This window comes from Myotis lucifugus, unplaced genomic scaffold, assembly GCF_000147115.1.
Source record: "Myotis lucifugus unplaced genomic scaffold, Myoluc2.0 scaffold_646, whole genome shotgun sequence".
NCBI lineage: Eukaryota > Metazoa > Chordata > Mammalia > Chiroptera > Vespertilionidae > Myotis > Myotis lucifugus.
Window position 1 is genome coordinate 348,162 of NW_005871694.1, and position 23,836 is coordinate 371,997.

General features: G+C 52.2%; 1 protein-coding gene across 1 annotated transcript in view; it reads left to right on the plus strand.

The window, feature by feature from the left end:
* C2CD2 (C2 calcium dependent domain containing 2) overlaps window positions 1-23,836 on the plus strand; it is a 50,976-nt gene that overhangs the window by 748 nt on the left and 26,392 nt on the right. Inside the window, exons 2-4 of the mRNA XM_023746262.1 lie at window positions 96-283; window positions 9,702-9,800; window positions 21,008-21,127. Coding sequence (XP_023602030.1) covers window positions 96-283; window positions 9,702-9,800; window positions 21,008-21,127 — 407 coding nt within the window. The remainder of the gene's footprint in view (window positions 1-95; window positions 284-9,701; window positions 9,801-21,007; window positions 21,128-23,836) is intronic.

The following is a 23,836-nucleotide window of genomic DNA, read 5'->3' on the forward strand; positions in this document are numbered from 1 at the left end:
TATGTCCCCTCTGTACGCGTGGCCCCCTGAAGTCCATTGGTAGGTTAGGGTGTCACTCTTGATTGTAGCCTGTGACACCTGGGCCTGTACCTGAGCGCAAGTGGGGCGCTGGCCAGGGGCGCGAGCTCGGCCCCCGCGGCGGGCGGCGCAGCCGGGCGAGGACCTGCGCCCGGAGTCGGAGTCGGACGTGCTGCTCTCCTGGATTCTGAGGCTGAACAGCTGGAGGAGCCAGTGGCAGGCCGCCTGGGTGGCCGCCCTGAACCAGGAGGCCAGGCGGAAAGGGGTGAGTTTCTGGGAGGGCGTGGTGGTGCCGCGGGGCCGGGTGCGGCTGCTGGCGGGGTGCGGGCTGGCCGCGCAGAGCTCTCCTCTGGAGCCTCCACAACCCTTGGCTGATCCCGAGGGCGCCTTCCTGTGGGTGGGGACCCTTGAAAGTTTGGAGGAAGACCCTGGAGTGCGGACCATCCTGGATGGGGAGTCAAGACAAAGTGACTGGACCTTATTCGCCCCAGAGGAGGCGTGTCTGGCTGTTGGAGAGACTTGTCAGGGGGGCCCATTCCCCTTCTAGCTCATGGCAGCCCTTCCTGGAGTCCCAGGTGGATTCTGGTTCCCAGCTGGACACTTTCGGCCTTTGTACCTGATGTATGAATACCTGTGACCCAAGCATGCTTCCATCTAGAGAGCTGGATTTCACCAACGATGTACGTCTAAGAGGTTTGCTCGCATTCCCTGGCATATAAAATTCGTGACCACTGAGAGCCAACCGCTTCCAGACATTGTACTGGGGGCTTTAGGTGCACATGTCATGTGAATGCTCACAACTCCTGGGTCTGTCATCACTTTATAGGTAGGAGCTGAGACCAGAGAGGTTAAGGAACCCACCCAAGGTCACACAGCCTGTGCTGGGCCGAGCTGGGATTGGACTCCAGCCACCTCCTGCCCCAAACAAAACATAGGGGCTTGTGACCCAACTGCTGCCGCACGTTCCCGTGGTTTTGTTTCTTCCATGGTTAAGGACGTGGTGGCTTATTTTTACTTTTAAGACATCGTAGTTTAATGACAGATTCCTGGCGTCGCCTATTTCTGGGCATCCCCGTAGTAGGAACTGGGGCCTGGTGGGATCGGGAGGTGCCTCCCAGCCTTGGCCCGTCCTCCTTGCTTTCATGGTCCTGCACCTGCTTGTGCAGCTCAGTGGAGAAGCCTGGGGCCTTGCTTTGGACATAGGGAAGGCAGTGTGCCTGTTCCAGAGCCGCCCGGGCCTGGTCTTTGCACCAGGGTTTAAAAAACAAGAAAGCTTTGCATATAAATGGCCATCCATCCAACAACTTGAAAGACTGACCCTGTTCTGAACTATTGAAAACGGATTGTACCTTTTGGATAAAAAAAAAAAAGGCTTCAAGGTCAGTTGACTGCCAGCTGTCATGGTGCCTAGAAAATGTGCCCCTGCCGTTCAGAGCTGGACGTCTCCTGGCCAGGGACACCACCCCAGTTCTTGTGGGAGCCCTAACGCCATGTGGCCCCCCACCTGGGAGCACACCAGGTGCTGTCACTGACCCCTGATTGAGCTGGTATTACAGGCAATGTTCGGGGGCTGAGTGAGTCCACCTTGGTTGGTGGTGTGAGCAGGTGTGAGCCTTGTCCCTGCTCCCTTTAACATTCAAGGGAGCGTTGGGTGCGTGATCTGGCGGATCTGGAGGAGTTTCAGGTACGGAGGTGGGACCCTACCTCGGATGTGTGCGTTGGGGTAGCCCCGCTTAACCCGTTCTGCCTCGTTTCCTGGCATTTCTCGATTGGCTCCAGAAAATAGGATTGCCTTAGACACTGCTTCCAGGTTGCTCCTGCACCCGGGGTGTTGCAAGTTCCTCCTGGAATGCCTGGTTGGTCAGGTAAGGCTGAGAACCTTGAAGGAACTGGAGGTTTTGAAAGAAAACCTTTCACCCAGTCCCCTGACTCTGTGGGAGCAGGGGGAGCTCTGTTCAGGGAGTGGAGACAGGCATCTGGCTGGTTTGCCTTCTCTCTGTTCTGTCTGCTGTTGACCATGCACTGCAGCGAAGGGACCTCCGTGTTCCCACGCTCCTGCCAGGAAGGCGCCCTGATGTGCGGGGTTTGAGCTCAGAGCATGGCAGGGACCTCCCAGACGGTTTGGGTGGCTGTGGGTTGCATCTGCTTGTGCTCCCTGTGCCTGCGAGTGTTGCTTGATTTGAATTCAATTGGAAGGTGTTGCAGGAAGATAGGATCTGGGGAACTCCCGGCTACAGACTTGCCGCACACCCTCCCTGTCCTCCCCCACCCCTGTTGCAGCACTGATGACAATAAGGGTGAGCAGGCTGGTGTCTCTGGTGGCTGTCCTGACCCGGCAGCCCGCCCTGCAGTTCATCATTGCCCATTGCCCTCCCTCCAACTGGATTCCCACTAATCCCAGATTAGGGCTGACACTCCATGCCAGAGAGGCCTGGAGAGCCACAGCTTACTGGAACCCTGCGGCCCAGCCTCTCTGCCCTGGCTGGGGAGGAGACCACTTCTCAGCCAGTCCCTGGGGGTTGGGGGCACCCTGGAAGTCACAATCATATCCAGCATCTTCGTGAAAGGTGGAATTCTCTATCGAATGGAGACGGTAACTCTTGAATTCTGTCTTACCCCAACTTTGCATTTTAAGACCAGAAGGAATCCTAAACTCTTCTAGCAAAGCCCCTTTCTTCTGCAGAGGGGGGACTGAGTTCCATGAGCTGGAGGGACTTGCCAGGGTTGACCTAGATCCTGGTCCAGGTCCCCTGTGGGCAGGAAATTCGAAGTTGAGACCTATATGATCTCTTTCACAGAGGCCCAGCAAGAAAGGATAAAAGGGTTTGATTGCTTAATGAACCCTCCCTAGCTGTGGGGCTCCTTTCTCCCGGGACCTGAGGCTGGAGCCTCCTTTGACTCTGAGTGACCCATGGCCATGGCAGTGCAGGTTCCTCCTGTCGGACGGCCCTGCGGTTCTGACCCTTACTCCGAAACTATTTTTAAATTAGACAGGATGGTGAGTTGGAGAGACAGAGGAAACCATGGCTGCTCTGCCAGCTGGCCGGCCAGATGCCAGGTGTGTGGGGAGCACAGGTGACTTGCCTAGAGAGCTTTGAAAAAATGCACATGCCTTCCCCCTGCAGTTCGGACTTAGCAGGTTGGCAGGGGTGAGGGCGCACACTGTATGTTTCACAATTTCCCCAAGCCGGCTTCTTCTCTCAGTGAGAGGCTGCCGGATACACGCCAGTCCCTAGGTCAGCGGTTCTCAACCTGTGGGTCGTGACCCCTTTGGCGGTCGAACGACCCTTTCACAGGGGTCGCCTGAGACCATCCTGCATATCAGATATTTACATTACGATTCATAACAGTAGCAACGTTACAGTTATGAAGTAGCAACGAGAATAATTTTACGGTTGGGTCACAACGTGAAGAACTGTATTTAAAGGGCCAGAAGGTTGAGAACCACTGCCCTAGGCCAACTATCCGTCATTCACCCCACAGCACCTCTCCACTCTGGTGACCAAACACCCAGTTCCCATGGATCTGATCACAGTTCAGTCATGAGAACAGACAGCCTAGAACTGCCTCAGTCACTGACTTGGAACGAACACCTCTTATCCAAAAGCAACAGCTGAGGCTTTCCCTTTAGTTCCCCTGGTAACTCTGACATTTACAAAATGGTTGCCATGACAGTCAGTTACCCCAACGATGGTCCACACCCCGGACACCCACCTGGGAAGCTCTGGGTTGCCAGCTCTGCCGGTGAGCTGGACGGCGCTTCCCTGCCTAGGCGGTGCCCACACGTTGTGAGTATTGACCCCAGAGTGGGGGCCGCCTTTCGGACTTGTCCAGCCGTGGGCCACCTGAAGCTGTTTGTTTCTTTGGTCCTTTGCCCCAGGGTGTTTTTTTTTTCAGAGGGATGTTCTAGGTGCAGATGACCAAGGTTGTGGGGCAATTGTGGTTTTCCGAAGAAAACAGGAAAGATGCTGTGTGAACCTAGAGCGTATTCCGAGTAGCTCTAACTTGTAGATGAGCTTCAGCAATTTAAAAAGGAAACGAAGTGATAAGACTTCAGAGTTTTCCTATTACATAATGAGCTCCGAGTGGTGATCACAAAAATCCAAACTCCTGGCCAGCGACAGAGGCCGCGCTGTGAGAGGTCAGTTGGCAAGGATGTGAAGGCAGCCTTGGATAAGGGACCCGAACGGGCCACTGCCTGCACCCTCCACCCCAAACCCGTCTCCTTTCTGTTCCGTGAGCATATTCCCTTTGTCTCAAATACCTACTTAACCTTTTTCTTCTTCAACTTCTATAAAGCTTTCAGAAGATCCCTATCCTCCCATTTGCCAGGTTGCTGCCCCACCCCCACCCCAGCAGCCTGTGCTTGTCCCAAATAGCATTGGCACCTGGTGCTCACTGGTGTCTCATGGAATTGTAAGCTAGTCCGGAGCCCTGTCTGCCCGGGCACAGCCCACCCGGCGCCCAGCACAAGGCTGGCTCGCAGCAGTGGGTGTGGGGGGTGGGATGAATGGCAGGGCCTGTGAGAAGCTTGTCGCTGGTGGGGAGAAACAGTGGCCATGAGCATCACCCCATCTGGACACAGGCCTTCCTTGCTTGGGAGCCAGCCAAGCCTGGGCAACACAAGCTGTTTAATGTGCTTTGTTTTTCACTTCTGAAGAATCAACATTAAAGGAGGCTCGCTGATGACTTTGCAAATTGTCCGCATGAAACCCAGGAGTAGGCGCCAGTTCAGGTTGCTCCCTGCACTCACCCATTCTCCCAGCCTGACCAGAGCTCAGAGGAAGGAAGAGTGGGTGTAGTGTTAACTAAAATGCAGCCAAAGCTAACTTGCCTCCCATCGTGGGCTGCTGAGCTGGGAGGGAACTTCTTGAGCCGCTTGGAAGAACTGTGTTCACTGCTCAGGCTGAAAGCCCTGGGCTGTGTGACCTGGGGCAGGTCCTGGCCTCTCTGTGCTTCATTTGGAGAAGAGGGTAGGTTTGGGTTCCATCTGAGAAAGAGAATCCACTTTGGATGAGATGAGATCATCGTGAGGCATTTAGTAAATAGCGTCAATAAAGGTGGGCTGCTTTCTTGTAAAGTCTCTTTTAAAAAAACATGATTTTTAAAATTGCTCTTAGATTTACAGAAAAGCAGCAAAAATAATTCAGCCTAGTTGGCATGGTGTCGACCTATGAACCAGGAGGTCACGGTTCGATTCCTGGTCAGGGCATATGCCCGGCTTGCAGGCTTGATCCTCAGTGTGGGACGTGCAGGAGGCAGCCGATCGATGATTCTCTCTCATTATTGATGTTTCTATCTCTCTCTCTTCCTTCCTCTCTGAAATTAATAAAAATATAAAAAAAAAATTCAGAGTTTCCATGTATTCCTTACTCAGCCTCACATAACCATAGCATAATGATCAGAACCAAGAAATTAACATTGGTACAATGTTACTGTAATTTATAGTAAAATGATATTAACATTGTAACAGGACAGAAAATTAACATTGGCACAATGTTACTATAACTTATAGTAAAATGATATTAACATTGTAACAGGACAGAAAATTAACATTGGCACAATGTTACTATAACTCATGGTACAATGATGTTAACATTGTAACAGGACAAGAAGTTAACATTGGCACCATGTTACTATAATTCATGGTACAATGATATTAACATTGTAAACAGTATAAAGACATTAACATTGGCACAATGTTACTGTAATTCATGGTACAATGATATTAACGTAAACAGTATAAGACATTAACATTGGCACAATGTTACTATAACTCATGATACAATGATGTTAACATTGTAACAGGACAAGAAATTAACATTGACACCATGTTACTATAATTCACGGTACGATGATATTAACGTTGTAAACAGTATAAGACATTAACATTGGCAATGGTCTGCAACCACTGAAGCCCTTATATGAATTTCACAGCTTTCCACTAGGATCCTTCTCTTATTCCAGGGTCCCATTCAGGTCCCACATGAAGTTGTTGCTTCTCCTTAGTCTCCTGCAGTCTTGAACAGTTTCCTATTCTTTCTTTGTTTTTCACAACCTTGAGAAGCCTGAAGGATATTGATTATTCTTTTGCCAAAGGTCCCTCAAATTTGATGTTTTTAGATGATTGGACTGAGGTTATACAAACTGCGGAAGTGATGTTCCCCTTTCCCTATACTAAAGCACAGGGTTCGTGATGTCATTGTAACTTACTGCTGGGGACTTGGGCCTTGATCCCTTGGGAAAGGTGGTTTGTCTTCTATCTTATGGCCCCTCTTATCGTTCCCTCTGAGGTTAAACATCTTGTGGAGATGCTCTGAGACTGTACTCATCCTGTTACCCCTCACACTTTGCTCGCGGACTCCGGCATCCATCTGTGTGATGGGTCTGCAACAGTTACTTCTGGGAGTTTGCTTAATGATGGTTTTTTTGTTTTCATCTCTCCTACATTTATTCATTGGAATTCCACTGCAAGAAAGGGCTGCCGCTTCTCCTCCATCCATATATTTAGTTGGTTATTTACATCAGGGTGGACTCACAGTTATTTATTTTATTCTGTGCATTATAATCCAACTCTGTCGCTGTTGGCTGTGTTGTTTCATTGACTGTTGTTTGGCCACGGGCAGCCCTGTTAGTAGTAGCCTTTGTGTTCTGCCATCAAGACAGAAAGATATGTGTGTGTGTGTATATTTAGCACTTCCTTCCTTCATGGCTCCACAGATGTTTTTTTCCTAGACTCATCTTGTGTTTTCCCTCTTCCGGCCCTGGATTCAGCCCCGATTCCTGCTTTTGGAGAAGTGTTCAGGAACCGAGATCCGGGGTCATTACTGCCGGGGTCTCATTGCTTCTAGACTTTTTTTAGTGGACAGAGCTAGGAAATGTATGTGTGTACACCAACACACTCACGCACATGTCTGCATTTCTCTTTCTGTCTGTATCTTCAAAACCATGACTTTATACGGATCCCCTGGCCTCCAGGTCAACAGCACAGCGTTCATTTTATCTCCCCTTTCCGTGTTTTTAACTTCCTTCTCCAGGAGGGAGGCATCGGGTACTCGTTATCTGGAACATATTTATTTACCTGGCGGTTCTGGCATCCACCTAGAGTAGTTTCTGAATTGCCAACCTGTACCCCTGTGAGACACACATTTACTGCCGAGGTTATGGCATTTATCGGCGGTCAGCATTGTTTCCCAAACTGTCTTAGGTTAGAGCTGTGTTTCCCCACCCTCCGGGGGTTACGATATTCATTGGTAATGAAGGCAGTCAGGTCCATGTGCTAGTGTTGGGGTTCCATCGGGGGCTCCTCCCACATCCTGATTAAAGAGAGAATCCGTCTTTACCCAGTGATCTGGGATGCCACCCTTGTCCCCTGCTAAGTTTGCTCCTGTGTCTGGGGCTGTTTGGGACGTCCTGTCCCCGTCCACTGGTGTTCGTGCAGCGGTCCACGCAGCTTGAAATGCGGAGGGTCTGCAGTGGGTGCTGATGTTGGCAGGGCTTGGCCCCTCGTGGCTTTCCTTTTTCAGTGTTTCCCCGGCGATTCCCAGGTGGACGTACAGTCTGGCTCTGGCCTAAGCGGGGTAGCATCTGCACTGGGGCTGTCTGCTCACGGACAGTAGTTCGTGGTTGGGTGTCGTACACACGCCTGCCTTCCTGAAACTCGAGGAGTAGGTGGTCGGAAAGGGAAAGGGAACCTGTGTCCTTGTTTTAACTTAATTCCTTTCCTTTGTGAGACCACCTTTGACATGAACTTTCCTGGTAGAATCTTTCCAGGGTTTTAATCCATGAGGGGCCTGCTATAGGTAAGAGGCTATGGACGGCGCCCCCTGATGCCCAGGGCAGGAGCCTGCGTCCAGGCTGCTCACGGCCGGCTGGCAGCCGTGCTCTGCAGCCTGGGACAGAAGGTGCATTGTTTCCCTCGAGCTGTCGGGCAGCTGTCACCACTCCTGCTGACGGGTGGCTTCCCTGCCTGGCACTGCGCTCCATGCTGGAGGCTCTTCTCTCTGCCGGACGACCCCGTACTCGGACCATGTCATCCCCAGGCTCATGGCTTCCCCCTGGCCAGCAGGCCACACCAAAACAAGCACAGCCTGGAGGGCGTCCGCCGAGCAGCCCGAAACTGTGACTTCATCGCTCTTGGGGAGTAGGTTTCATTCTCCTCCCATGATTTTTGGGGGGTGAGATTGGTGTTGCTGAAACAGGGCGAGGTTAGAAGCATGGAATTGGAAGTGTTCTGTGCCTGTTAGCTTTCCTTTGCGTCCTGGGGGATTCTTAAGAAGTAGCCCCTGATGATGACATGGCCTGCTCGTGTGGGCTGTGCCTGCCAGCAGAGCTTGGGCGTCTTTTGCAGAATTTTGTTTCCCCACCCCGATCGTGTCGTGTAGCTGGAACCAGCTCACCACGCAGAGAGTCTCTGAGATAGATGGAAAGTGGAGGGAAGCTGTGGGGTGGAAGTTTCTCTTGCAGCCAATCGGAACTTCCTTGGCCATGATACACGTCAGGAAGCAGTTTAAGAAGAGTTTCATGCCAGATTGTGTTGTTGGCATAAGTGTTTGGCCTCCCGAGATAATTTATTTTATTTATTATTATTTTTAAATATTTATTGACTTTTTTTTTTAGAGAGAGAGGAAGGAAGGGGAATAGAGAGAAACATCGAGGATGAGAGAGAATCATTGATTGGTTGCCTCCTGCACACCCCACACTGGGAAGCGAGTCCGCAACCCGGGCATGTACCCTGACCGGGAATCGAACCTGCGACCTCTTGGTTCATGGGTTGACCCTCAGCCACTGAACCACACCAACTGGGCTTGAGAGAATTTATTTTAAAAAGGACAAGCCCTGGTTTGTTCTTTCATAAAACATCAGTCTTGTTGCCTTGGGGGTAATATTAATTGAATTGCACATCTCAGACTGGCAGAGTTTTAATTGCAAGAACCTAAATGGACGTAGGCTGACAAGCCCCGGGGAGTTTACTGGAAGGGTGCAGAGGGTGCACAGAGCTGAAGGCTGGGTTCAGCCGGGAGCCCTGGGGGCAGGAGCTGGCAGCTCTGAGGTCTGCAAGGCACAGCCACCAGCCTGGCTCATTGCCAGCCGAGGAGTCCCAAATTCCAGGGAGAGGTGGCCGGCCCCAGCGGTTCCTGCCCACCCACCCTTGAGCGGTGGGAAAAGAGAAGGAGGCACCTTAGGTGCAAGGCCAGGGACCAGGAAGAAGGAACTCTCTACAAACAGGGCTCTCACCAGAGGAAGGGAGGACACAGCCCTGGCACCCGCTGTGCGTGGCCAGACGCTGTGCTAGAGCCGCAGACCACAGGCCAGCGTGGGCCCCCCACCCCCTTCAGAGCCTGCGTTTCTTTACACCGTGAGCCTGAGCATTCAGAACGCCCTTCGCCGTCTCCATCGTTAGATTTGCCCTTGTTCCTGGGAGTCTCTGCTTCCCATCCTTGTCCCATAACTGAACCTGCCCCTGAGCGGGAGCCACCTGAGCTGGCACACAGGTGCATGCACAGGTGTGTGCGCTGGCGGATAATTGACCTTTGCTGCTGCTTAGAAGCCCAGGTTAACTAAAAGGAGCCCTGTTACGTTTTCTTAGATGTGCAGAGCTTTTCTAGCAGAAGCCTGACTTCCTCTAAAAAGCAGACGTCGCCGCTCTGCACGCGTCTCCTCACTGCGCTTCTCTCTTCCAGGGCCCGCTGTCCCTGTCCTTCGAGGAGGACCCGCAGCAGCCGCCCCTGGAGCTGGCGGTGCAGCAAGTCTCCAGTGCGGCCCGGTCGGCCCAGGAGAAGGTGAGCTGGGCGCAGTCCCCTATGAAGGGCCTCTAAGCTAAAGCTGATGGGGGTAGTTTATTCTGTCTGAGAATTATTTGAAAATGTAGACGCCTTACATGAAGAACATCTGCTCATCAGCTGGTGGATGGAGACATGAAACGTGGTATAGCCATACAATAGGATATTATGCAGCCGTTAAAGGAATGAATCTCTGACATGCCACAACGCATGAGCCTTGAAGACATTATGCTCAGTGAAAGAAGCCAGACACAAAAGATCACTTATTGCAGGATTCCTTCTGTGTGAAGCGTCCAGGACAGAACAATCAGTAGAGACAGAAAGTAGACCAGTGGTCGCCAGGGCTGGGTGGGGAAATGGTGGTGACCGCTGTGGGTACGGAGTTTCCTTTGGGGGTGATGAAAATGTTCCCTCGGTGATGGTAGGCTTACACGCTGGGAAGCGCATTTTAAAAACATTTAATTCTACAGTTTAAGTGGGTGAATTATATGGTATGTGAACGTATATGTGTATGTGTACATATGTATATATTCTGCAATATGATATATAGATTTTAGCCATTGAGATAGTATGGAGAGTTCATTTTACCGTTGCTAACCACTCACAAGCTGAAGTGACTTACTAGACTCGTCAAATACCATAAATAATTTTATTGATTTTTTTAAAAACGCAAAGTGTCTGTAAACCATCCCAAAGAACCACATCCACTTAAAAGCGTACCACACAGCAGCCGGGGGGGAGGGACACCTTTTGTGACCCCAGGTCGACAGCCAGAGCGTGCTGGCCCCGGACACCTGCCCGCCCGCGTGTACCTCCCCCCGTCTCAGCGGGAGTGTTGTCCGTGCATTTGTTAAGAACATTCACCGCTTTGTGTGGACAGCTTTACCGCCAGCTTTCCCTGTATGGGGCGCGGCAGCTCTGAGAGTCATCGGGTGGATTTATGTAGCTCTGTTCACTGGCTTCAATACGGTCAGGGCTCTGGACGGCCCGCAGCTGCCGAAGGGGCCTTAGGTGGTTCTCTCTTTGTCAAGTGCAGCAGCTGCATGAGCCTGACTGTGTGCAGGGTCCTAACCCTCAGCCAAGCGTGGGACTGAGGGTGGGGGTGGGGGGTGGCCAGGCTGTGGGTACGCAGAGTTTTCCCGAACTGGTCCCCAAAGTGCTATTCCAGCCGACTCTGCCCGCAGCACAGGAGAGCGCCTTCCCCTCCCTTGGCCAAGGCACTCACACAGCGATACAATCCTGGAGCCAGTGTGGGGAGCCTCTGGAAGGTTTTGGGGTGACAGGAGGAAACCAGCGGCAACAACACAGGATGCTGAGTCCGGCATGGCCCACAGCGCTGGGAGGGGCCGGGTGAGCAGGGGTCACAGGCGGGGACTGAGGCGCAGACCCCCGCAGGCCTGGCTTCCCGGAGGCCCCGGCGTTGCACGAGCGCCCTCACTATCACAGGCAGGTAGGGGCCGGTCCCTTTGTGGTGGGCAGTTCTGTTTGGTGTTCTCTGCCACCGTCCCAGCTGAGAGAGGAGCAGAGCGTCCGGGGCTGGCCCCCAGGTGCAGGGAGGAGCAGACCGGGAGCAGCCGTCGGGCATTGTCAAAGGTCTGGCTCTGATGCCAGGGGAAGTGGATGGTGAAAGTACGTTTGCTTTAATACAGCTGCAGAACGATGCGCGCTCGTGAGGAAGTGCACAGCTGCTCAGCAGTGCAGAAACTCCTTCTTTAAAGTCTGTGCCTCGGCTCCCTGGGCTGGGACCGCTGACCGCTGTCCACAGGGGCCCTGGAGGCTGCCTACCGACCGCAGGCAGACGGAAGAGTGCGCACACGGTCCTGTTTTGTTTCACAATTATCTTCATAGTTCTGGACGATTATGTTCTTGGCCAGGCAGGGAAATGAGCCCTTGTTATTGCCTTGTGCTGCGGCTAGTGCTGCCCCCCTCGGACACGCTGGCCAGCGGTTGGGTGACAGGCGCCCGGGGCCCTGCACAGTGTGGGAAAGTGGGTCTGGTGGTGTCGTGTGTCGCAGTAACGCTTGGCAGCCCGGGTCCTGTGCACGCCCACCCATGGGATGCCCTGCGAGATCGGCCTGGCTCCTGGGAAGCTGCGCGTGGACTCGCCGGGTGCTTGGCTCCTGCACACGGCCTCTGCCACTCTTGGACGAGCAGCGTGGCTGAGCTGGGCGCATGTCAGGGTGTCCTTTTGCAAAGGGATCGAGCCAGACTAATCGGAGTTTCTCCTGTAATGCGTCTCCGGTGGGAGGTTCCTTAATCTGTGCATTAAATGGAGGGGAGCACACAGGAGCTGGTGTTCCCGAGCAGCCTGTGGGGCCGGACGCCAGCGGGCTGTCCTTCTCCTTTTAGGATCTGACCTACGCACATGACCCTCCCCCCACTTATCTGGAACCCTGTGTCCGCATCATCATGTTCTCTCTGCTCGGCATCGTTCTTGAGAAGGAAAAAGACCAGCAGACCCCGAAGCCCACAAACACATGTTACGAAAGAAATACAGGTGTGATTTCAAGGACACGCCCCACCCCTCCTCGGTTCCCCCACAGTGTCAGGCTGTATCTTTCTCGTCTCTCTGACTCGGCCCCGATGTGGACCTGGGGATGGCATTGGAGCTAATGATAGAGACCAGCCTGCCTGGGCCTGGGGGTCTGGTGTGTAGTCGCATCTTTGGTCACTTAGCCGAGAGCGAGGGGCTCTGGTCAGCCTTCGGAGCATCTTCCTGACTTGTGTTTCGTCTTGAGCAGGGGTCCTCACACTTTTTAAACAGGGGGCCAGTTCACTGTCCCTCAGACCGTTGGAGGGCCGGACTATAGTTTAAAAAAAAACTATGAACAAATTCCTATGCACACTGCACATATCTTATTTTGAAGTAAAAAAACAAAACGGGAACAAATACAATATTTGTACTTGCATGTGGCCCGTGGGCTGTAGTTTGAGGACCCCTGGTCTTGAGTCTCCCTGCAGGCCCCTCAGGAACAGAATCTGGCCCTCCCTGCTCTCTGGGTGCCCTGTGCTTGGACTTTCTCCTGTGGCCTCCTAAAGACCCTCATGGCCTTTGCAAATATCTGGCTCATCAGCAAACCCACCTCAGCGTCCTGCACAGAGACGGGGTCTCGCTGAGAGCGGTTGGGGTCCCCTTGCAGGACCCGTGAGAGGTGGGGAGCCCACACCTGCAGCCTTGGCCGGGCCAGGGCTGCCTGAACTGTGTACCCTTCAGTGTGGGCTTTTCCTTCTACCCAGCGACCACTTCTCCAAGGTTCTGGACGCCAGCTGTGTGCCCAACAGTTCAGTTCCATTTCAACACTGACTAGTGCCCCACACGTCTGTCCCCACGTCAGACGCCAGTCCCAAATCAGGGCCCCCCAGACTCTGACCGATCGGCTGTAAAGTCAGGGGATCCCACTTCTCCTCAGGTCCGATCATTTGCTGGAGCAGCTCACAGAACTGTTTGTAATAGAGGACGCGGCTTGGGAAGCGCCAAGGGCAGAGATACGCGGGGCCAGGTGTGGGGCGGGGCGCAGGCTTCCATCTCTGTCTGCGTGCACCACCCTCCCAGCACCCCCGACCACAGCTCCCTGCGCCCCTGGTGGAGGGGCACTTATGGAGGTTCCATGGCATGGGCAGGACTGATGACATCACTGGCCGTTGGTGATTGAACTCAACCTCCAGCCCCTCTTCCCTCCCGGAGGTTGGGAGGAGGCTGGCGGTATCAGCCCCGTCATCCTGGTTCCGTCTTGCTGGTGACCAGCCCTCTCCTGAAGCTGTGTAGGGGCCTCAGCCACCAGCACCAAAACACACCTTGTCACTCGGGAGATTCCAGGGGTTTTAGGAGCAGGGTCCCAGGAACTGGGGTCAAAGACCAGCTGTTTGTTTACCACAGGCTGCAGCCCTGCAGAGCTTGTGGCCTTTCCCCAGGGAAGTCTCCCTGCGGGGCCTGAGCTTGCCTGGCAGGTGGGGCATCTTCTCACACAGGCACACACTCCGCCCAGGCCTCCCAGGCCCATGGAGAGGGACCCTCCCTGTGGGGCGCTGCTGGGAGCCGTCACCTGCACACACCCCCCCCCCCCCGAGAACCCCCCTCTGCCTCCTGCCCAGGCTGACAAGCACCAGGGACTCTTCTCTCTTCTCCCCAACTGTGCACACGCTTTTACCCAGAGCAGCGCGCTTCTACCTACCTTCTCATTCCTCACGTCCTGGGAGAGGCTCGCCCTAGAATGCGTGACCCAGAAAAAGGCCTCCTCTATTGCGATATTGCCAGTGGCCTAAGAGCCAGCGCTTCCTCCGCACGATGCGGCAACAGCCCTTCCCGCCCGTCCCTGGGCTCCCAAGTCCCACGCGGCTCCGTGCGGGCGTGAGGCCCATGAGCCCACGGGGAGATGCCTGCACGGGGATCGGCGTCCGGGGGTTTGCTCTGTGACAGGCGCTTCGCTGAGCCAGCCGTGCACTTACTTCTCTTATGCCGGGGGCAGGCTACCTGTCTCTGAACGTAGCCGGTATTAGGAAAGCTGGCCAGTGAGCATGCGGGGAGTAACCTTTCGAGACCGGCAAGATAGTTGGCTTTCTTGGTGTGAGGCCAGGCATTACGTAGCTTTGATTTCTAGGCCGTTTGTAAACAAATAGAGGCTTCTAATGAATGAGCAGCTGTGGGTTAGAGTGTTAGATCCTGTCGTCACCCACCCAGCAGGGGCGTGGCTGTGAGGCCGGGAGACACTGGTTGGACGGGGCTGGTTTTGGGTGCTTCCTTCTCTCCTCAGCCGCAGGTGCTGTCTGTACATAGGAACCCCTCCCTGCAGGAATGTGAGGGCGCCAGCCTGTGCACCCCGGCACGACGCCTTCCCTGTCGCCACTCGTGATGCTGATGCTATCAGGTGTGACCAGCCCTGGGCGCTGGGCGCGTGCTCATTCATACTGCGCTCAACACCTCCGCCCCAGCAAGTGTCATGCCCACTGTTCAGAGGAGAAAAGCAAGGCAGAGAGAGTGAGTCACTTGGCCAAGGTCGCCGAGAGCTACTAAGGAGCAGAGGCTGGGTTTGAACCCCCATCGGCCCCCAGAAATGAGCTCCGACCCCTGCACATCGCACACAGCACACCGGGACTGTTCTTTTCGCATTTTTTAGTGCTGTTTCCCTTAAGCCCTCACTCCCACTCTCACCAGAAAAGAGACAAGGAAGATAAGGAAAGGACTGAAAGGCACTAACCAGCCTTTGCTTCCATAAAGCCAGAGCGACGCAGGATTGGGCCATGCCTGGGATTTCCCCCAGAACCGGTCTGCATTGAATGCTGGGGAACCCCACGGCCGGCACGGGGTGTGTATCCTGTACTGTGAGCACATGGTGTTCTCACTAAGCCTGCCTGTTACACATTTACATACTGAAACGTACTCCGCAGGCTTCTGGAGTCCCCTCTGCTCTTTCCAGGCCTCATGGGGTCCCTTGGTTTGCAAAGGTAGCCAGGTTCAACGTTGTTCATGTTTGTCTCTGTAGTTCCGGGGTGGGGGAACATCTGGCCATGGGCCATAGAAGGCCCGAGAAATCAGTTGGTCTGGCCCTGCGTAGGCATTAGGGGTGAGTGAATTGAATGTTTGACCAAATATAGCAGGCTGGTTTTTAACACTCCGGTGTGGGGTGAATTTCCCGCCAAAATATAAGATGGCTCTGTCTTTTGGTTTTGTTCCATCCACCAAAAGGGTGGATTACAAACAAATATTTGGTAATACGCAGTTACAATCGGCCCGAGTTTACACGTTTCCCGCACTCCACCGCAAATCTATATGAACCGAGTTAAAGACGGCTCCCGGCATTAGGGGTGAGTGAATCGAGCCGACTTAACTCGTTTCCCCCACTCCAAGTGTTAAGTTGATAATTTCATATGGCCCTCGAGTGATGTTATAAATATCCACATGGCTCCTGGCAGGAGAAAGGTCCCCCACCTCTGCTCTAGTTGCAAAGAGGATGCTTGGTTGACCTTTTTTTGTTGTTGTTGCTGCTTTGTATGACTTGAAGTTCCAGGTACCCCATTAACCTGGCATTTATGCTAAAATGCTAAGGTTCTGAAATGTTGAACTGGGTCTTTCCAGGGGCAGGTAGAGATTACTCCTGGCAGGGCCATCTGTTTGGGTTACAGTGTTCAGAATCCTGAGCTCAGTAGCCATCGGAGAGAGCCTGACCTCACCTGGAGAAGACAGGGTGAGAGCACCCACGGGCTGTTGAACACAGAGCTTGGGCGTGAGGGTGGGTGTGGCAGTGACCCGGCCCAGATCCAGCGGGAAAAAGACCCAAGTCCTTGCCCTTCATCTTAAAGGAAATGTCTCGCGTGTGTTTCTTTGTACAGAGTCGATGAAGGAGAACTTCATGTTCACCTGTTTTGAAGCTGAAGAATGTGCACAGTAAACCGTGTTACGTAGTGAGAATGCCTCCCGGAAGCGTAGTGTTACGGAAAGCCTCCTTGTTCGTTGTAAAGTATCCCAACAAGAGAAGGGATGGAGACTGCGGCGGGGGGCAGGGTGTCAGAGCCCAGATTGTCCCAGGCACACCCCCGGAGCCTGTACCCAGCATCCCTTGGGCTTGGCTGCCCTCTTGTTTCTAGCATTTTCCATCTCAGTCCCCTGGGAGAGCTGCCTACAAAAGTCCACCTTCACCCGCCTATTGTGAACGAGTGGGCAAGGGGGGTTGACTTCATAGATGTTCTGATCATGTTTGGCTCTAATGGGTTTTACTTTTAAAACTGAGTCTCTGCTCCAGAGTAGAGACGACATGTTGTACCAGATCCGCCCTGTCCTCGGGAACCTCAAAGCCGAGATTGCAAAGTCGGGACGAGATCTGGTCGGGAATCAGGGTGATCACTGAAGGATCTTTCCTTCCATGTTATCTTGGCGTCCTCTTCTCAGGATGCTACCAAGGATGATTCAAGTGAAAAATATTCAGTGACATAAACCTTTTTGGATACGGTTTTCTCTCTCTCGGCTGTGTTCCTAGTTCTTTTGGAGACAAAAGTAATTAAATTGCTTCCAGTTTTCCAGAGTGTTCCAGGCAAAGGAGCGGAGGCAACTGGACCAGAGGCCTGATTGAAAGGGAAAGTGGAGAGAGTGCAGGGGGTGTGAAGACATTAGGGGACTTTCTGGGTGGTGAGCAACAGCCCGACTTGGGAGTGGCAGGCCTGGGACTCTTTGGCCCTACTCTGAACAAAGGAACACTGTTTCCAGACAAGACCTATCTGTGTAGGTCTGTGAGTATTCAAGGGGTAAGACCTATTTGTAGAGGTATGTGAGTAATTTAAGGAACAGGACCTATTGGTAGAGGCATGTGAGTATTCAAGGGATAAGACCTATTTGTGTAGGTATGTGAGTATCTAAGGGACAAGTCCTATTTGTAGAGGTACATGAGCATTTAAGGTCTTCGAGCTGGATTCTGTCCTGCAGGTCGTGATGAAATATGCTCACTTTCACATCCTGACGGTGCCTCTGTCAGCTGCCTTCTCTCTTGAACCTGGGGGTGGACCAGGGATGCCCTGACCTTCACTTGTCAGACCAGGTGCTTGTGGGACAAAAAAGAAAAAAGGTTCTACAGAAAGTAACCTCACAAGATGACCTGATTGCAAACTCCTCACTGGGCAGGTCACGGTGGGTAGTCACACCCCTGGCATAGAGCTTCTTTCGTAAAAGGCTTACCTTTGCCTTAAGCCAGCCGTGTCCATGGTTTCTGTGTACCTAGGTTAATACACCTTTGAAATGCCCCCTGTCAGGCCCTCCTTCTAAAGCGTGACCACCCTCAAGAGAGCAACAGCCTTAACTCTCGGGTATCTTAACTCTCCGGTAATCCCATCCTGCCTTGCTTTTCCCACCTCCGAGTAATCCTCCTTACGTTCCTGATTCCAAAGGCATAAAAGAAGCCGCAACCCCCCTTCTAGGAAGCGTCTTCCCAGTCTGTTGAGATCTTGCTTCCAGGTGTATCCTGTGTTTGGCTCACATACATTTTTATACAAATTCTCTGCAGGTTTGGATGTTTGTTTTTTACATTTCTTAATTGATTTTTTAGAGAGAGAGGAAGGGAGGGGTTCGACTGAGAGAAACATCAACGTAAGAGGGAAACATCAATGGGCTGCCTCCTGCACGGGCCCCCACCGGGGACCGAACCCGTAACCTGGGTATGTTCCCTGATCGGGAATTGAACCAGCGACCTTTGGGGCACGGGACGATGCCCACCCAACTGAGCCACACCGCGAGGGCTGCAGGTTTGGGTTTTTTGTGTCAACATGCTCCTTGAGCTCAAGACTTGCACCTCCGGGCCCTCACCACGTGCCGCCCACCCTCCATTAAACGCTCTTGGCCGCGCAGGGCGAGGGGATTTGTCTGGAACACACAGCTCAGCCTCCGCTCCTGGACTTTGAAATGGTTTATGTGATGGAGGAGTTCTTTGCTTGCTTTGGGAGAAAATACCTCGGGAAGGAAGCAGTGGGTTCATGGCGCTCCTTTCTGTGCCCTTGGCCCCGTGGAGTCCGGCTCTGGGCCCCGGGTTCACTTCTGTTCTCAGAGAGGCCCTCGGTCCCCGCAGGGCCCAGGAGTGTCTCCATGTCACTCTGAAGGTCCAGCATCGCTCTCAGACTGCTTCCGAGGGAACCCCAAGCACCACGGCTGTGTAACAGCTCCACGTCCTGTCCGTGGGGAACTAACTGAGGAATCCCCACAGACATGGTGTATTTGTGGTGGGGAACCTCTGGGGTCGAGATCAGGGCCTCTACTGACGAATTTCAGAGGAAAGGTGGGGGGAGGGGGGTTAACGGGGGGACTTATAGGCATATATGCATAGCCCATGGACAAAGGCAGTGGTGTGGTGAAGGCCTGGGAGGGGCGGGGGTGGGGTGGAGGGGGGTCAATGGGGAAAAAAACAAAGGGGACAGCTGCAATACTTTCAACAATAAAGATAAATAAATAAAGACCAGGGCCTCTGTCTGTTCATCGGTATATCGGTTGCTGTCAATCTTGGACATTCCGTCCCCTTAGGTGGGGTCTTGTACCAGGTGGTCCTGCTGTCTGGTATTCTAAGGGGGGGACACCCTGGGGTGGCAAGGCCTTGCCGCTGTTCTCCTGGGTTGAGGGCATTTAATTTAATTCCCATTGTGGATAGCTCCTTAATGCACTGAAAGAAGATTACTTATTTTTAAAAGCTCCTTTCCATTTTGTTCTCGTGCATTTGACAAATGGGCCATTATTATTCTCAGGGCGGCCGGGGCAGAGGCTGGCCTGGAAAGGGTGGGGCCCCGACCGGTGTCCCTCCAATCGGCCTCCTGGGAACAGTGGTAGCACTTTGTGTGGCCATCGTGGCATGTGGAGGCAGGATCGGATGGTGGTTTTAATTAGTGTTTCCAGCTGAACGCTGAAGGGAGGCCAGGAAACCGCTGGTCTGTGGGGCTTGGTTTCATGTAGACTCGGAAGCCAGCGGGCTGGGAAGACCCTCAGAGGGTCTCTGTGGGGAGCCGTTCGGACCTGGAGGTGTCTCGCTTTCAGTGAAGCCCTCACCTCCTTGCTGTGACTTAAGTGGTAGTTGTGGTCTTCGGAGTCTTACGTGCAGAAGTGTTAGCGCCTTTTAAACTCATCTGTTTCTGTTTTTGTGTGTGTGTTTATTTGGTTTTAATTGAGCGCCTGAGCTGTCTCTGCCTCAAGGAATGGGAGGGGCAGTAGGAAGCTCCTTGTAGAATCGGATCGAAGGAAACCATCTCTCCCTTGCTTGCGGCGGGCACGAATAAAGCGGTCCGTTTTCTTGGGAAAACTCCGGTTAGCTTCGCAGAGAAGATCCCAAAGAAATAACAGACATCAGCCAGTCAGTTGTCTGTTTTTTTACGTTTCGCGGGAGCGAGGCCTGGGCTGCTGAGACAGGGGGCAGTGAATGCTCTCTGTGTCCTGTCATTTGTGTGTGTGAGGCCTCAGGCATCAAAATATGTTCCTCCAGCGAGGATTGTTTACAGAGCATTTATTTTTATAGCGAAAAGACGACATTTCTTATACAAACATTTTCCCGTTCCAGCCTCTTGTGAACGCGGGAGATGCCATCACGTGATGAAGACGCTGTAACTAATCCACATGAATTCGTCTTCTGAGAGCGACCTTACAAGGGAGGGTGAAGATAGACAGGACTGGGCAACTTTCTGCCGGTGTTGGGAATAGGCAAGATTTTCTTCTACATCTGTGCCCTGGAGGTCTTTGTGAAACGGGCCCCCAGAAAGGAACTGTTTTGATAATCTTTCTACTTCCTAATAAACCCACCAGAGGATTAAAACATTTTCTCTGTCTTCCCAAGTGACTCCCTCCAATGTGGGGTCAGCAGTTCCCTTGGGAAGGTGGGGGAGTCCATCTGTCCTGATGACCCCGCTGTGGCCAGGCACCCTGGTCACCTGCTAGCCTCCCTCCATCCTCCCAGGCGCGCACACCTGCCACCTGGCCTGGGAGTCATCCCACCCTGGGCTTGCCTGGCGTCCTGCCAGAAGGGTGGCTGGCCCTCCTTCTAGATCTGCTTCCTCAGAGGGATTCTGGGGCAGAAACTGGATATTCCTCTATCACAATCATCCCTCTAAAATGCTTTGTGATTTATGTCAGGAGTATGGCCTGGTTATTCCTGGTGGAATTATTTGTCTTCTTAAGCATGCTCATTTGATAATTCTGTTTTTAAGTCTGTATAATTTCGTAACTGTTTAAAATTTCATATGTTCTTTGAATTATTCCCACATCTTTGAAAACCATGACAGGTTAAAATTTATTTATATAGGAAAAATTTCTTGTGTTCTGGATATATTTTTTTAAGTATTTTACTTGTAGCATCTATAGCTTATTTTCTTTCAAAGGCTCCTTTTTTAGTGAGAGGTGATGGCTAATGGCTCTCACTTATATGGATGTGGGATTGTCTGGGGAATTTAAAATCAGCGGGTGTGGAGAACTAGAACAGAGCGATACTTAAAGAAAAAATCTTTATGTGTGGAGAGGACATAACTAGATTGGGCAAGAAAGAGTTTAGCTCCTGAGAAATCCATCAGGAAGAAAAGATTTGAAATATTTTCTCCAGTTTTCAGACTATTACATAATAGAAAAGATGTGGATCTGGATATTTTTCCAAGTTTGAAACTCTGAATTCTTGTCCTTGCTGATCTCTCTCTCTCTCTCTCTCTCTCTCTCTCTCTCTCTCTCATAAAGTTACATTACAGTTGTCTTGTCCCTCCTCCAGGTGGTGTCTTGTCGCGTGGTGGGCAAGGCCATCCAGTTCCTGGTCAATTCGGGGCCAGCCTCGCCTGAGGACACGGGGCGCCAGGAGTACAGCGTGCGGCTCGCCCCGCTGCATTTACAGGTGAGGTTGGGTAGGTTGTGCGAGTCATGGGAAACAGTTCTCATAAGCCTGTAGGTCAGCGTGGGGAGTCACAGGGCGTGAATACCCATGTTTTTATTAGTTGTCCTTCATTTAATAATTTCCCAACAATAACCTTCCATATTGTGTCTGTAGGAAATAAAAAGTGTGTGTGATGTGTAAGTTATATATGCACACTTACATATATACTTGCATGTGCTGTACATGTGTGTATACACACACACATATATACATATACACACATACATGTATATATATAATGAATTTAGAGGTTTCCCATCTATCAGAAATGGGAGGGATGGTATCTTCAAGGACTTGAACAGTCGGGGGTGCCGCCGACAGGTAGGATCAGGTAGATGGCAGGTGAGTGAGGCGAGTGGGTCTGTCTCAGATCAGTGTTGGACCTCAGACGTGTGCTGCAGCTTGGAAAACCGCTTAGGGCAGCGGTTCTCAACCTGTGGGTCGCGACCCTTTCACAGGGGTCGCCTAAGACCATCGGAAAACACATATATAATTACATACTGTTTTTGTGATTAATCACTATGCTTTAATTATGTTTAATTTGTAACAATGAAATTGGGGGTCACCACAACATGAGGAACTGTATTAAAGGGTCACGGCGTTAGGAAGGTTGAGAACCACTGGCTTAGGGGCTGGACTGGGACATTCCTCTTTCTTCCTTTTGAAAAAGTCTGCTTCAAAAGACCCCCTTTTTTATGTTAAACTAGAGGCCCAGTGCACGGATTCATGCACCGGTGGGGTCCCTCCACCTGGCCTGCACCCTCTCGTAATCTGGGACCCCTCAGGGGATGTCAGAGAGCTAGTTTCAGCCCGATCCCCCACAGCAGTAAGGGACCCCACCAGGCACGATCGTGCACAGCTCTAGTATGCATATAAGATCTTGTAATCTTCCCTACCCTCCCCCTACCCCCTCCCTCTGAGATTCATCAGTCTGTTCCATGTTTCCATGCCTGTGGTTTCTGCTCCTGCGTTGAGCGTCTGCCCCCTGGTAGTCAGTGCACATCATAGCTACCGGCCGGTCGCTTAGGCTTTTATATATATAGATGAGTATCACCATTATTTTTCAGGTAATAGACTTTATTATAATAATTATAATAGACATATATAACTGTTTTATGATTTATACATAATTATATATAACAGTTACATAGAGAGACATATGTAATAATTATAATAGACTTGGTGACATGTCTGTATAGCTGAACTGTTACATAGCTGTGTCTCTGGCATTCAGCAGAAGTTCACTGTCATTCTTGTTAGCGGTGTATAAAGTTATAAATTTCTGGGTCTGTTTTAGGGGTCACTGCTGATTCAGCCCTGTGTTTCCTCTCCTGTCCTGGTGGCTGATTGATAATTTGGGGGGGTGGGGGCTGAACCTAAGTCAGGATTCTCAACCACAAGGGAAGATGATGCTCCATAAACTTTTCATGCAAAGACATGGTTTTACGTCAGCAGGGAGAACAAGATTTTCTGGGCACTGAAATGGCTTTTTTCCTGAAATCTAGCCCCTCCTCCTCCACAATGACACCCCCCTTTTCGAGTTGGAGAGGTGAAGTGTTGGCCTCACGGACTTGTCAGATGTGACTGCCTCCTGCTCCCCCCAGTTTTTTGGACAACGTGCTAGAAAAGAACTTCAAAGCCTGGGACACGTCCACACGACATCTGACACACATTTCAGGACTGAGCCCAGCAAGGACCCCAAACACGAATGGAGCAATGTAGTTTCTAAGATGGGCTTTAGGTGTCATTTGAGCAGCAAGTGACACAATTGTATCTTTGATCTCGTAGCACAGTTTCAAAGCAGCCCATGGGTTAGCTGCACGCAGAGGCAGCTGCTAGGGACCGTCAATTATTAATGCTTGGGCAGCAGGCCTCCCGCTTCTCCCTTATTCCTCAGATGAAAGGCGCGTAAAGGGACCAGCAGTCGGGCTTGCTGCCGCCCCCTACCCCGCCCGGTGGGGGTGACGCGGGGACCCGTGTCAGTGAAATGAAAGTGCACTCGTTCTAGAGTTACAAGGGAGGGCATCATTTCTCCGACCCTTTTGCTCGAGTGAGGTGAGAGTCCTGAGTATTCAGAAATACGGGCTGAGGCCATCCTTTCTTTCCCGTTGGTAGGTGGTGGGGAGAAGGATGGAGACGCGAAGAGCTGACATTTTTGTGTCTGGCTGAAAAATGAAGGCCGGTGTGTTAGTTTGCTCCGGCTGCAGAAACAAGTGACCACCAACTTAGCTTAAAGCAGCACAAGTGTATCCTGTTACCATTCTGGGGGCCTGACGTCCCACACAGGCTGAAATCTAGGGGATGGCGGGCTGCCTTCCTTTCTGCAAGTTCCTGGGGAGAATCTGTTTCCTGCTCACTCAGGCAGAATCCAGCTCCTGTCGGTGGTAGGACTGAGGCCCGGCCCCTGCTGGCTGGCAGCCCAGGGCAGTGCCCAGCTTCTAGGGGCAGCCTCATCCCTGGGCTCCTGGCAGCACCCTCCACCCTCAAGACATATCTCTGGGGTCCTCTCTGCTTTTCTCTTCCCTTGTTATGGTTCCTCTGGGCTCGCCCCGATAACCTAGACTCACCTCCACACCTGCAGGCTCTCACCCTAATCCAGTGGTCGGCAAACTGCGGCTCGCGAGCCACATGCGGCTCTTTGGCCCCTTGAGTGTGGCTCTTCCACAAAAT